The following is an 11480-nucleotide window of genomic DNA, read 5'->3' as shown; positions in this document are numbered from 1 at the left end:
ATGTGTGAGCAAAATTAAATTACAACCCAAATAAAAACGTACACACAAAGTAAAATACACAAACATGCTGCGTGTGCCTTTCTACCACACATTCAGGAGCAATTGCAGTCCCTGTTGTCCAGTTTTGCTCTTTATCCACAAGCTACAGCTGACAATAAAGCTAAAAATAAAGCTGACTTTGACTTTGACTAGCTTGTTTTCTGGCTTGAGTCTTCACTCTCTGGCGACATGTGTGCCTTAATTAAACATCTGTCCAAACCATGCGCACCTGAAAGCGCAATACTCAGGTCCACCAGAAGGTGGCAACAATACAACATAGGAATGACATTAAATGCCCAGTTTTGAACAATATAATCACATCTTACTGGGACAGCTACACATTTTCCTGTTTAGAGGCAAAGTCACCCTCTACAATGAAGGCAACAGAAAATGGATATATAGCCTCAACATTGTCATCCCCTATGTAGCCGGTGTATCAGAAAAACTCAGGAGAGTTTTCTCCAAGCACGACATCCCAGTGTATTTCAGACCCAGCAACACGCTCAGGCAAAAACTGGTTCACCCGAAAGACAAAACGCCAAAACACAGACTTAACAATGTGGTGTACGCTGTACAGTGCAGCGAGGAATGCCCAGACCTCTACATTGAAGAGACCAAACAGCCACTTCACAAGCGTATGACACAACATAGAAGAGCCACCTCCACAGGACAAGACTCAGCTGTCCATCTGCATCTTAAGGACAAAGGACACTCTTTCGAGGATGCCAATGTCCACATTTTGGACAGAGAGGACAGATGGTTTGAAAGAGGAGTGAAAGAAGCCATCTATGTCCACTGTGAGCGACCATCTTTGAACAGAGGCGGGGGTTTACGACACCAACTCTCTGCCATCTATAATCCAGTTTTGAGATCCCTTCCCAGACGCCTTAACGCCCACTCACATCCTGGGCCATCTGATCTCAGGAATTAGCATGATAAGGTGGGGCCAGGTTTCACAATGAACTCACCCGAAACTCTGGCTGATTGGGACCCACGCCCAGTTTCCCACCTTGGCTCAGGCAATTAGAGGATCATCAGGGGGTCCTTTTGTCCCTCTGTGGAGGGATACTCCCACTAGGTTTATATCTGGGACTCTCCACCATTTGACCTTAGAACTGAAGAAGCTTCTTGGATGAGAGGTGAAACGTCTTCAAGCAACTTAAAGAAGTCCAGACGCTTTTCTTTGCAAGCTCCTTTGACTACGATGACCTGGATGACTGAGAACCTTCACAGACATATATAGCCTTTATTTTCCTTCTTTTTCTTCAGATCCAAGCTGAGTATAATTAAAATTTTAAAAAGTTAGACTAAAGTTGTCGGGGGCTTGGTCTGTGATGCAGCATTTTGAGTTTACTTTGTACTTTTGGATTCCATATGTTTTATTGGAAATATGTTAAGTTCTTGTGTTGTTATTATGAGCTACGATTTGGTGAAGTTTTATTCTAGTTTTTGTTTCATCTATGTCTCCTGATTTATGAGTCTTTTCCTGTCCTCCATGTAGTCTGTCTTGTCCATGTTCACTGTGTTTTGTGTTACTTCCACTTGTGGGGTCATGATTATTTGTGTCAGCTGTGTCTCCCCAGGTGTTTCTCTTCCCTCATTACTGGCCTGTGTATTTCACCTGGCCTTGTCTTTCTGTCCTTGCTTTCTGTTTGTTTGTTTGTTTGTTTGTTTGTTTGTTTGTTTGTTTGTTTGTTTGTTTGTTTGTTTGTTTGTTTGTTTGTTTGTTTGTTTGTTTGTTTGTTTGTTTGTTTGTTTGTTTTTGTATCAGCCATAATAAAGGCTCGCTTTTTGTTTGATCGTCAGTTCATTTTTCCTGTGTCTGCTTTTGGGTCTGACCCATAACAAAAGTTTTTATTCCCATCTAGTGATATTATTTTATAATTATGTTATTATAGCACAAGGTTCAGTTAGCTTTGCACCAAAATGGAAATATCCTCCAAAGAGCTACTTTTTACTTTAATACTTTTGCTTTACATTTCAGAGCCTGTACTTTACTTTTACCTGACTAAAGAAGTTGAATCAGTACTTCAACTTCTTTTTAACAGCAGTATTTGTACTTCTAAGTAAGTACAGATGTCTGTACTTTTGCCAATCTTGTGTGCAGCAAACTCTTATAATACACTTGGAGTATGCATGTGCTGTGAGGTCCTTGCCTCCACGTGGTTATGTAAATTGGGCAGTGTACAGGTACATTTACATATATATATATATACATACACACACACACACACACACACACACACACACACACACACACATATAATGGCTTATATATATAGTCTATTTCAGCGGTCCCCAACCTTTTTTGCGCCACGGACCGGTTTATGTCCGACAGTATTTTCACAGACTGGCCTTTAAGGTGTCGATAAATACAACAAAATAAAACCAGTAACGGTACCAAAACAAAGAAGATTTATTCATAACACACAGGAAAAGACCCAGGGAAACCGATTTAAGGATAAAAACAAGCATCAACTCTCACGGCGCGGTACCGCTCCATGACCCAGGGGTTGGGGGCTACTTGTCTATTTCTTTTGTATGTTTTTGACCTGGGGGTAGAATTGCTTATAAACGTGTAAAATAAAAATGTAACATATATAAGGTTATTCTGTTTGGTCAGAGTTTTTTCAGAAACAACACAGTATCAAAAATAAATTAACTTCAAATAATCTAAAAAGAATAAATAAAAAAATAAACACCTGGTAAATATTTCCTTTAAAAGCATTGCTGTGTTTAAGTTTGGATAGAGACTGGATGAACTTCTGAACATTAAAAGATTCAGTTTGTGACACAAAACTTAAAATAGAAGTCGTAAATAAATAGACATTTTATTTCTGCATCGTCTGATAAATGAAATACTAAAGATTGTTCTGTTTGGTGTGATGAAAATGGAGGACAGCCAACATTAGTCAACTAGTCTAGTTATAAAATAGTCTAGTTTATATCCTATAATTATAGTTTAGTAAACCTCACGCAGTTGGTTTCTTTAGAGCGTGAATGATACTCTGAAAATCAAAAACACTAAAGTTATGTGAGGAAACAGGAAATTTAAATAAAGAAACATTATTGCAGTTAAAAAAAGTCTTTGTGTGGGTGTGGGTGAGTTTTGAAGGCGTGACCTCGTCATTAAGAGAAGTAAGAAGTTCCTGGTTTGAAGTGAAGAAAAAGAGAAGCAGCATTAAACCATCAGAGCTCTGAGATGAAACACACTTTGCTCTGCTTCATCTTCCTCAGTGAGTAAATTTGCTTTTTATTTCTGTCACTTTCTCCGTTCTAAGTCTTATTTACCTTCGCTTTATTGTCATTTGTAGGTAATCAGCTGGCTTTACAACTTGCTTCACTTCTTTGTTCTCTCTCATACAAATTGGAAAAGAGTCACTCAAACATGCAGCTCAGAGAAAGGACACTTTGTAATAGTTATAAACAGATAAAACCCGGAAATATAAAGATGTGTGGAATTAAAATTTTTGCACAAACTTCTGCTCTTGCACGCACGACTGCAGTGTGCAAATAATTTTTAGTTTCACATCACTTTGATCCCCAGAAATCACTTTGGAACATTAGACTTTTTATTGTACATTAAGCCTCCAATCAATTTTTTTCTCTATCCTTCTGAACAACTCACTAGATCTCCTGATACAACACTGACTTATTCTTTATTTCATATAATGAAGAAGTACAACAAATTAATAATCATCTGTCACATTTAATCTATAGTAAGATTGTAACTAATGATTGTTCATCCTTTCAGCAGCACTTCAGGATGGAAACACTGGTTTGGTCAAAGCACAAACTCTCCCTCACAGAGCAGAGGAAGGAGGAAGCATCACAGTTGGGTGCAAATTTTATTTCCGTGGAAGCAGGAAACTCTTCTGTAAGGAAAAATGTGAGGATGGAAACATTCTTGTTGAAACATCTGATGATGCAGCTCAGAACGGCAGATACAGCATTAAATATGTAGAAAACAAAGGTGTTACCTTATATGATATTATGTATGTGAGCATCACACAGCTGAAACAGTCTGACTCAGGACGGTACAGGTGCACTTTGGACAGAGTCTTGTTGAAAGATGGAAACTCTGATTTCGAGCTGATTGTCACAGAAGGTGAGTTTCTGCTAACAGTCGTGTTTGTCTTTGAAGGTGTGACAGAAGCTTCACGTCTCAAAAGCAGCTACTTTTCCTTCAAATCAAAGTTCTGCTGTCAAACAGCCCATAACCACGTCAGTCACATGCAGATATATAAACTGCTTCAAGTGGTCTTATTATGACTCTGATGGTTTCATTGTTCACAGCTTCAACCACTTCAACACCAAACGGGACTCTGAGACCTTTTTCAGCTTCAGTGTTTCTCTCATCAGCCTCCACACCACCAACAGCACAGAGTTTAAGCTCAACTTCAGGAAGCTCCACACCTTCATCAGCCTCCACGCCACAAAAAATGGAAACAACACAGAGTTTAAGCTCCACATCTTCATCAGCCTTCACTGAAACCAAACATGCAAGATCAGGTATATTGGGTGGCTGTCGCTTAGCAGGTAGAGCAAGTCATCTTCTAATTGGAAGGCCATTCGTCTGATCCCATATTCCAGTGTGTTTATCAGAGTGTAACTGTTGGATAGAAAGCACAAGGTGTAGGAAAAAAGTGTTTGTCTAAAAGGATGAATAAGGCAGGTCGTACGAGTGCTCGAGTAGAAAAGGGCTTTGGGTTCATTCATGTGTTGTTATCAGAGAACTACAAAAGAATGACACATTAAGAGCTGTGGAAGGAGCGCTCTGATATTTTAGTGAATAAATTAGAAGCAATAAATTGTTCTGTCATTCTTGATAAACAGTTTGTCAGATAGTGTTTGAGGAACTGTTTTCAGTCCAAAGATACGTTATTCTGTATGTGCACAACTTTACTGCTAGATGAACAGACCTGCAGGCCACATGTTTACACTGTGAGTAAAAGAAATCTTCTCTGTTAAACTCCTGCAGATGTGCTGATTTATGTGGGTCTGATTCTGCTCGTTATGATCGTCGTCTTATCAGCAGCTCTGCTGATTTGCTGCATGAAGAGGAGGACCACTAAACCCAGAGGTGAGGCTAGGAAAACAGAAAAGGCTAAACATGCTCAGCTCAGAATGTCCCAGTTTGCATGAATTAAGTCAGGTGTGATGTTTCTGTCACGCAGTTTTCACTTTTGAAGTTCAGTCTGTTTGTAAAAAGAGCACCGGATGTTCATTTATGACTCACAACAGAAACTAATTGTAGCAGATTTGATTGATATGATTTTGATTCTTTATCAGTCATGTGTCTTATCTAACTGTAGTTCATATGTAGTTGTTCATATCGTTCCTGTGTTTAGTTCCTCAGGTTCTTCTTCCTGTAATGTGCCTTAAAGACAGACGTTTATTTTCTGACCTGCATGTTTTTCAGGACCTCCTGTGGAAACAGAGTATGCTGACACGCAGGTGGGTTTTAGGAACTGTGGCACACATCAGCTTCATTATTGTTTGCTTTGTATCTGTCAGCTGGTTTGTTTTCCTGCTGCAGGCCAACAGGTTGTATGAAGATATTGGAAAGTGTGACATACCGAGAAGGTCACCTCCTGTAGAAGTGTCTTCAGTTTATGCCACCGCCAAAGACCCCAGTTCAGATGGAGTTGAAAATATAGACCTCTACAGCCTCGTCACCTCTCCTCAGAACATCGTGAGTAAAACTGTGGTCTGATTCTAAGCTGAGGTCATAAACCAGGTAACTGTTTGTGTAGTGAAGTAATTCATCTGTTCTCAGACACAAAGAGCCATGTTCCACTGAAGACTGAAGAAATAAAAGTTCTTCCTCTATGTTTGGAGCAGATAAAATCTTTTAAATTGAGAAAAAGATTCAAAAGAATCCTTTCTATTCTGAAATGTGTATTTTTGAATAAATATCAGCTTCATACTCAGTGGGATTTAAAAAAAAACACCTTTCTGGTGGAAAACAAGTCTATCAAACGTTAAGGTTAATTAATCTGTATTTAACACAACTGTAAAACACTGTCCAGTAAAGAAAAAACAAAGCAGTCTAGTAAATCCTTCGTTTGTGAACGTTGTCATGTTCAGATTTTGTTACAAAGGTATTTTGAAAGGTGACTTCAGAGGCTTTATGATTATTATGACAAAAATGTATTTTTGATTTTTGTTTTTTTCAGATGTGGGTTTTTCAATTTAAATATTCAACATTATTTAATTTTAACAGTCTTATGTCTAATGTTTGATCTCACCTCTTTATCTCATTAAGGCAGACAACCTCTGCTACGCTGAAGTGCATCTTCCCCACATTCCTGCCACCAACAGCGCCCCCTGTGGTGAAGCAACTGATGTTGTCTACTCAATGCCTCAGGTGGACCTGAGTACTGCCATCCACACCAAAGATGCTTCACCTCCTGTGTACTCTGTTTCCTCACTATGAATATATTAGTACTATTTTTAAACCTGTCCTGTCCAGCAGCTGTAACAAGCGTAATGGTCTGAATGCTTTGTTGTGCCAAACATATTTGCTTTCCCAAGAGGGGCACTGTAGACTCTCTGTAGGCTCCTCTTTTTATGTTTTTGTTTTATCTATTTATTTAATTTTATTATTCATATTATTCTGTGTGTGGATATTATGTTGGAGCGGACAGGGTGTGAAGATTGGATTGGCAAAAGATAGGTGAAGAAATTTAGAGGACTAGAAGAAGAAAAATGAGAGAAAAACAAGAGAAAAATATGGGGGTGGGGGAAATTTTGAGGATGAAACAAACAGACATGCTGGGTCTCCAACTGCTACAGCTGTGACAAAGTATACAAACAATAGGCAACACCTGAAAGACAAAGCACATCGTGTGTGTGTGAGAGAGAGAGAGAGAGAGAGAAGATGGGAGTGTGCATGATTGTTTGTCATGAAACGTACTTAAAAATACTTGAAAAATGAGGGTGAAGGCCGGGAAAGACCCAGGAGACCCCAGCTATCTATAGCTCCCAAGAGATCTGAAGATCTGAATCCCAACAACCATGCATTGTATCCTAGCCGAGGGAAGACAGAGGCCCCGGACGGAGTTCCTATAGCCAGCAGGCAACTGACCCCGCTGGCCACCCCAGCACAAGCCAAAGGCGAGACTCAATAACTGCCCAACACCCAGCGGAGCCCCCACCGCATGAAGAAGAGGCCCAAGCTAGCCCCGGACACACACAGCCATCCCCACACTCTGAAGTGTGGATGGACAGGTGCCTTCCCATAGCCAGCAGTGATCCTGGGACGCAGTCAACCAGTCCCCCGATCACCAGCCAGCCTCGGCATCAGGCAGGGTGTAGAAAATAGTTGAAACCTCAACTATCTCAGCGGGCAACAGCTCAGTATAAATGATACTAAAGTTAGTTTATCTTTATTTACTTTTGACATATTTATAGCTTAACTGCACAGTTATATGGCCTCAGGTTAAAGTTCATTACAGCTGCTTATAATTTAGCTCAACAGATACAAAAAATGTTGATATTATGGTTTTTATAGGATAGATTCATTGAAACCAGGAAACAGACTGCTATCTTTTAAGGACATGTGATATAAGGAAGACAAAAAGTGAAGAGATGCAGTAATCTACTCATTTTTAATGAAAATAAACATGAACATTGGCAGTTTTAACAGTGTATGGTTTTTTTTTTTTTTATAAAATATAAATAAAAATATACAAATATTAAAATACACACATTTCCTTAACTTCTGCAGTGGAAGTATTTCGACTCAACTTCTTCTAACAAAGGATACTGAAAAAGAAAGCAACTGGAGTTCTTTTGAAGCTCAGCAGTGTTTTGAAGATGCTTCATTCAGGAGTCTTCTTCAGTTCTAAAAACCAAGAAGTGGAAAATCCCAGGTGTTTGAATCCTAGTGGTCATTGGCCCACTATTGATCATGTGCCTCATCACATGAGCCAAGCTGTGAAAAAACATTTAGGGTGAAGACACTGTGATATATCATATGACCCACTGAGGTCACCTGAAGCAAGGCATCTCAAAACTGCTTAGTAGGTGGTGTCATCAATCACCCTCTCTGTTCAATGATGGCCATTCACATGGCAGGCAGGACGAGGCAGGATCAGACGTAGCAGGACCAGGCGAGGCAGGACCAGACAGCGCACTAACCTCTGGCGGATACGGATCTGGACTAGATGGCAGCATGGCGGTTGCAAGTGGTTCAGCTGGTGGCAGCTGTGGATGGTTGAGCTGGTGGTTGAGCTAGCAGTTGAGTAGGCAGTGGCATGGACGCCATGCGTGGTGGAGGCACAGGTGACGGCGTGACAGCCGCAGACAGTTGTGCTGGCAGCTAGATGGACTCTCCTGAGCCACCAGCGAGAACAGGCAGCAGCATGGAAGCATTGGACAACTGGACGAACTCTCCAGATAGACTCCTCAGAGCCCCCAGCAGAAACAGAGGGTGGCGTGGAAGCCGTGGATGGCTGGAGTGGTTCTCCTGAGCCCCCAGCGGGAACAGAAACTGAACCAGATGGTGCGAAAACCTTTGGTGGAACAGAAACATGGCAGCTCAGTTGAGCTCTCAGGAGAAACAGTCTTTAAATCTTCCGGAGGGAACACTTCTTAAAATCCATTAATTCGGAGCAGATTTCCTCGGAATGAACAGTCACTGAGTTGACAGACTCAGGGCTGACTAGAGAAACAGAGGGGGGGAAATCTACTTATTCACAGGATTAATATGCAAGTCCTCGAAATGGACAGTGCCCATGGTAATAATCCTTGGCTCAGAAGAAGCACAAGAAAAACTGGCTTCGTTGCTCCCCACACAATACACTGTCCCAGAGCAAACAGTCAATTTTTTAGTAGGTGACTAGAAAATACCTGCGTTACACACCACAGCCGGTTGTTCAGAAGTCCCGGAATCCGGCTGTGGTGAGGAGCGTCGCGGCGTGGATGCCACTTCCTCTTTGAAGAGGAAGCAGGGATGATGGAGGGCTAGAGACCTACTCCTCATCCCCAACCACATCGCTGCTTTTAAACGTTTCTAGCAGTCGTTCACAAAGTTCTATTATCTCCATCTGTCAGCTGGTGCTGGCTCTTCCTCCTCCTCTTCCTCCTCTTCCCCACACACGCAAAGTCTCACAGATGATGTGCAGCAGTGGGTCCCTCAGTCTGTCCTCACTCTGGGCACTTGCAGTTCTCACACATGGAGATCAAATGTGTGATAACCTACAGGATTCAAACACAAGTTTAACTTATAAATACATGTTTATACTTTTATTTAACAATCAGAGAGAAAGAAAAAGAGAGAGAGTGCAGGACAGACAAAAAGGTGACGGTCTCAGATGGCCTCGGGTGTGCAATTTATGGTTTTCAGGGATTTTATCGTTAACTCGGTCTCCCTGGGTCTTTTCCTGTGTTGTAGTTGTGTATCTTATTTTGAAAGAAATATTTATGCATTACCATAGCGACCAGAGACCATTAAGGGGCAGAGGATGCTACTCTCAATGTTATTGCTGCATTTCAGGAGGACGCTGCGAATAAAGTTACACGATTACACTGTGAATTTGCGTTTATTATTATACTTACAAAATACCAGTTTTTGTCTTGGTCATATCATTTTATGTTGTTGTATTTATCCGCGACACCTTAAAGGCCGGTCTGTGAAAATATTGTCTGACATTAAACCACTCCGGACATCAAAAGGTTGGGGACCGCTGGTACACACTACTACACAAAACAGCGAAAGAGAAGGAGTATTTTCTGTTTGTGTTATTACGAGTACTAAATAAGAAGAGTTCCCAGATGGTACAGTGGCCACATGTTTGACTCCTATGAATAAAGCACATTTTGTTTAGCTTAACAAGTCTGTTTGGCTTTAACCACTGAACAGAGGCAGCAAAATAGCAACATTAACAGTGCAGTGAATCCTGCTTGTGCCGTGATATTTGGGACTAAACACGGCAGCCTTCACAGACTATGAGCTTGTTCTGTTTGTGTATTGATTACTGAGTTAATTATCCACAAAATCATCACATTCGCTTAAGATTAAGGTCAACAATTGAACGGCATCTACCGCCGCATAAATACGTGACATAAAAGTCAGTACTTTTAAAAGTTTACTGTTAAGCCAGCCCGCTTAAGCCATCTGCCATTAAAAAAAATTATCCACAGCCACCGCTGCGCTATGAATCCTGGGATAGGTTGGGCCACGAAGGATACACCCGACCCATCCTTCATATCCAGAGAAAAGGAGGACGCATTTCGAGCAGCCTTCGAATTGGGACAGCCTTTGTTGCCTGGCTGTGACATTATCGGCTTTCAAAGCGGCCTCCGAAGGATGGGGCCTATGAATTGGGACACAGCTAACGAGAGGATGGAGAACAAGTGGGAACAAAGCTGACATAAGACAAGGACACTCAAAGTAAAACAGGAAGCCAGAGACATTTGCAAAGACACAAACTCAGAGACACAGACTTGACACTGAGACATGACTGACTGGATATGCAACATGGAACAAAAGGAAGACACTGTGACCAAAACTAGGAGCTAGAACTATAAAGATAATATAAACAGAAAACCACCAAGAAAAGCAAAGCCATGAATAACAAATAATCAAGGAATATAACTTAAACACAAAACACTGGGTCACAGAACCAGTACCGTGACACTGTGGGTATTAAAGGTACTGTGCTGCACTGGCTTGAATCATATCTAACAGACTCCAGTTTGTTCATGTAGATAGGGAGTCCTCTTTCAACACAAAGGTTAATTATGGAGTTCCACAGGGTGCAGCCCTAAAACCCTTAGAAATATGGTGTCTATCTAGTCCTTCAATGCACACATTCAACAAATATGTAAGACTGCTCTCTTTCATTTTCGCAATATCTCCAAAATTAGAAGCATCCTGTTTCACAGTAATGTTGAAATATGTGTTCATGCATGTTGTGATAAAGTAAAGTCTGAGGGCTGTGACACCAAAACGCAAAGTGCAAAACAACTGCGGCTCAGTAGGAAGTGTTTCTGCAACCTCCTACCATCAGAGGCTAGAAACAAAAAATACGAACCTGCAGTATTTTCGATCTTCCACTGGTGTCCTGACACAAGACTTCACAGCAGTGTCAAACATTCTGTTGGAGACCTCAGTCTGGTTAACTATCTGTCCCATTATGATACAATGAGAAAAACAGAGTGAAATGTGGTTCAAAGCTGGATCACACGCAGAATTTTTTCTCAGGAACTTTGATGTTAACAACGCAGAAAAAGAAATGAGGAACTCACAGTGAGTTCCTTCTTTTAACATCTGACTTTATACTCAAGTCTGGTCTGCGTTTTTTCCTCACAAGTTTTCCACCATCTATCCTCCTCTGTCTCGCTCTCTCTTTCATTAGTTTCTCACTACATTTCCATCTCTATCCACAATCACTCTAACCTGCTGAAAATTCTTTCCAGCTTTATGTCTCTGC

At 41.0% G+C, this 11480-nt stretch overlaps 1 protein-coding gene across 3 annotated transcripts; it reads left to right on the top strand.

Moving 5' to 3' along the window:
* Window positions 1–3179: 3179 nt before the first annotated feature.
* On the top strand, window positions 3180–7687 carry LOC113013904 (uncharacterized). 3 transcript variants are annotated; one of them, XM_080295201.1, is made up of 7 exons: window positions 3180–3275; window positions 3797–4147; window positions 4336–4551; window positions 5021–5122; window positions 5462–5496; window positions 5579–5734; window positions 6308–7687. In XM_080295201.1, the coding sequence occupies exons 1-7, from the start codon at window positions 3242–3244 to the stop codon at window positions 6476–6478; spliced, it is 1065 nt and encodes a 354-aa protein (XP_080151327.1). In that variant the 5' UTR covers window positions 3180–3241; the 3' UTR covers window positions 6479–7687. The 3 variants fall into 3 exon arrangements, with proteins under 3 accessions (XP_080151327.1, XP_080151328.1, XP_080151326.1); XM_080295202.1 differs by having other exon boundaries at window positions 3215–3275; window positions 3794–4147; window positions 6312–7687; XM_080295200.1 differs by having other exon boundaries at window positions 3215–3275; window positions 3794–4147.
* Window positions 7688–11480: the final 3793 nt, after the last annotated feature.

This window comes from Astatotilapia calliptera, chromosome 20 (genome assembly GCF_964374335.1).
Source record: "Astatotilapia calliptera chromosome 20, fAstCal68.1, whole genome shotgun sequence".
NCBI lineage: Eukaryota > Metazoa > Chordata > Actinopteri > Cichliformes > Cichlidae > Astatotilapia > Astatotilapia calliptera.
Note: the sequence above shows the minus strand (reverse complement) of the source record. Positions and strands in the feature narration are given on the sequence as shown.

Excerpts from the sequence above, each read along its gene's own strand:
- LOC113013904 (XM_080295200.1), top strand. The coding sequence starts at position 3,242 with ATGAAACACACTTTGCTCTGCTTCATCTTCCTCA. Across the intron at positions 3,276-3,793 it reads GCTCTGCTTCATCTTCCTCA|CAGCACTTCAGGATGGAAAC; the intron begins GTGAGTAAATTT and ends TCATCCTTTCAG. Across the intron at positions 4,148-4,335 it reads CGAGCTGATTGTCACAGAAG|CTTCAACCACTTCAACACCA; the intron begins GTGAGTTTCTGC and ends CATTGTTCACAG.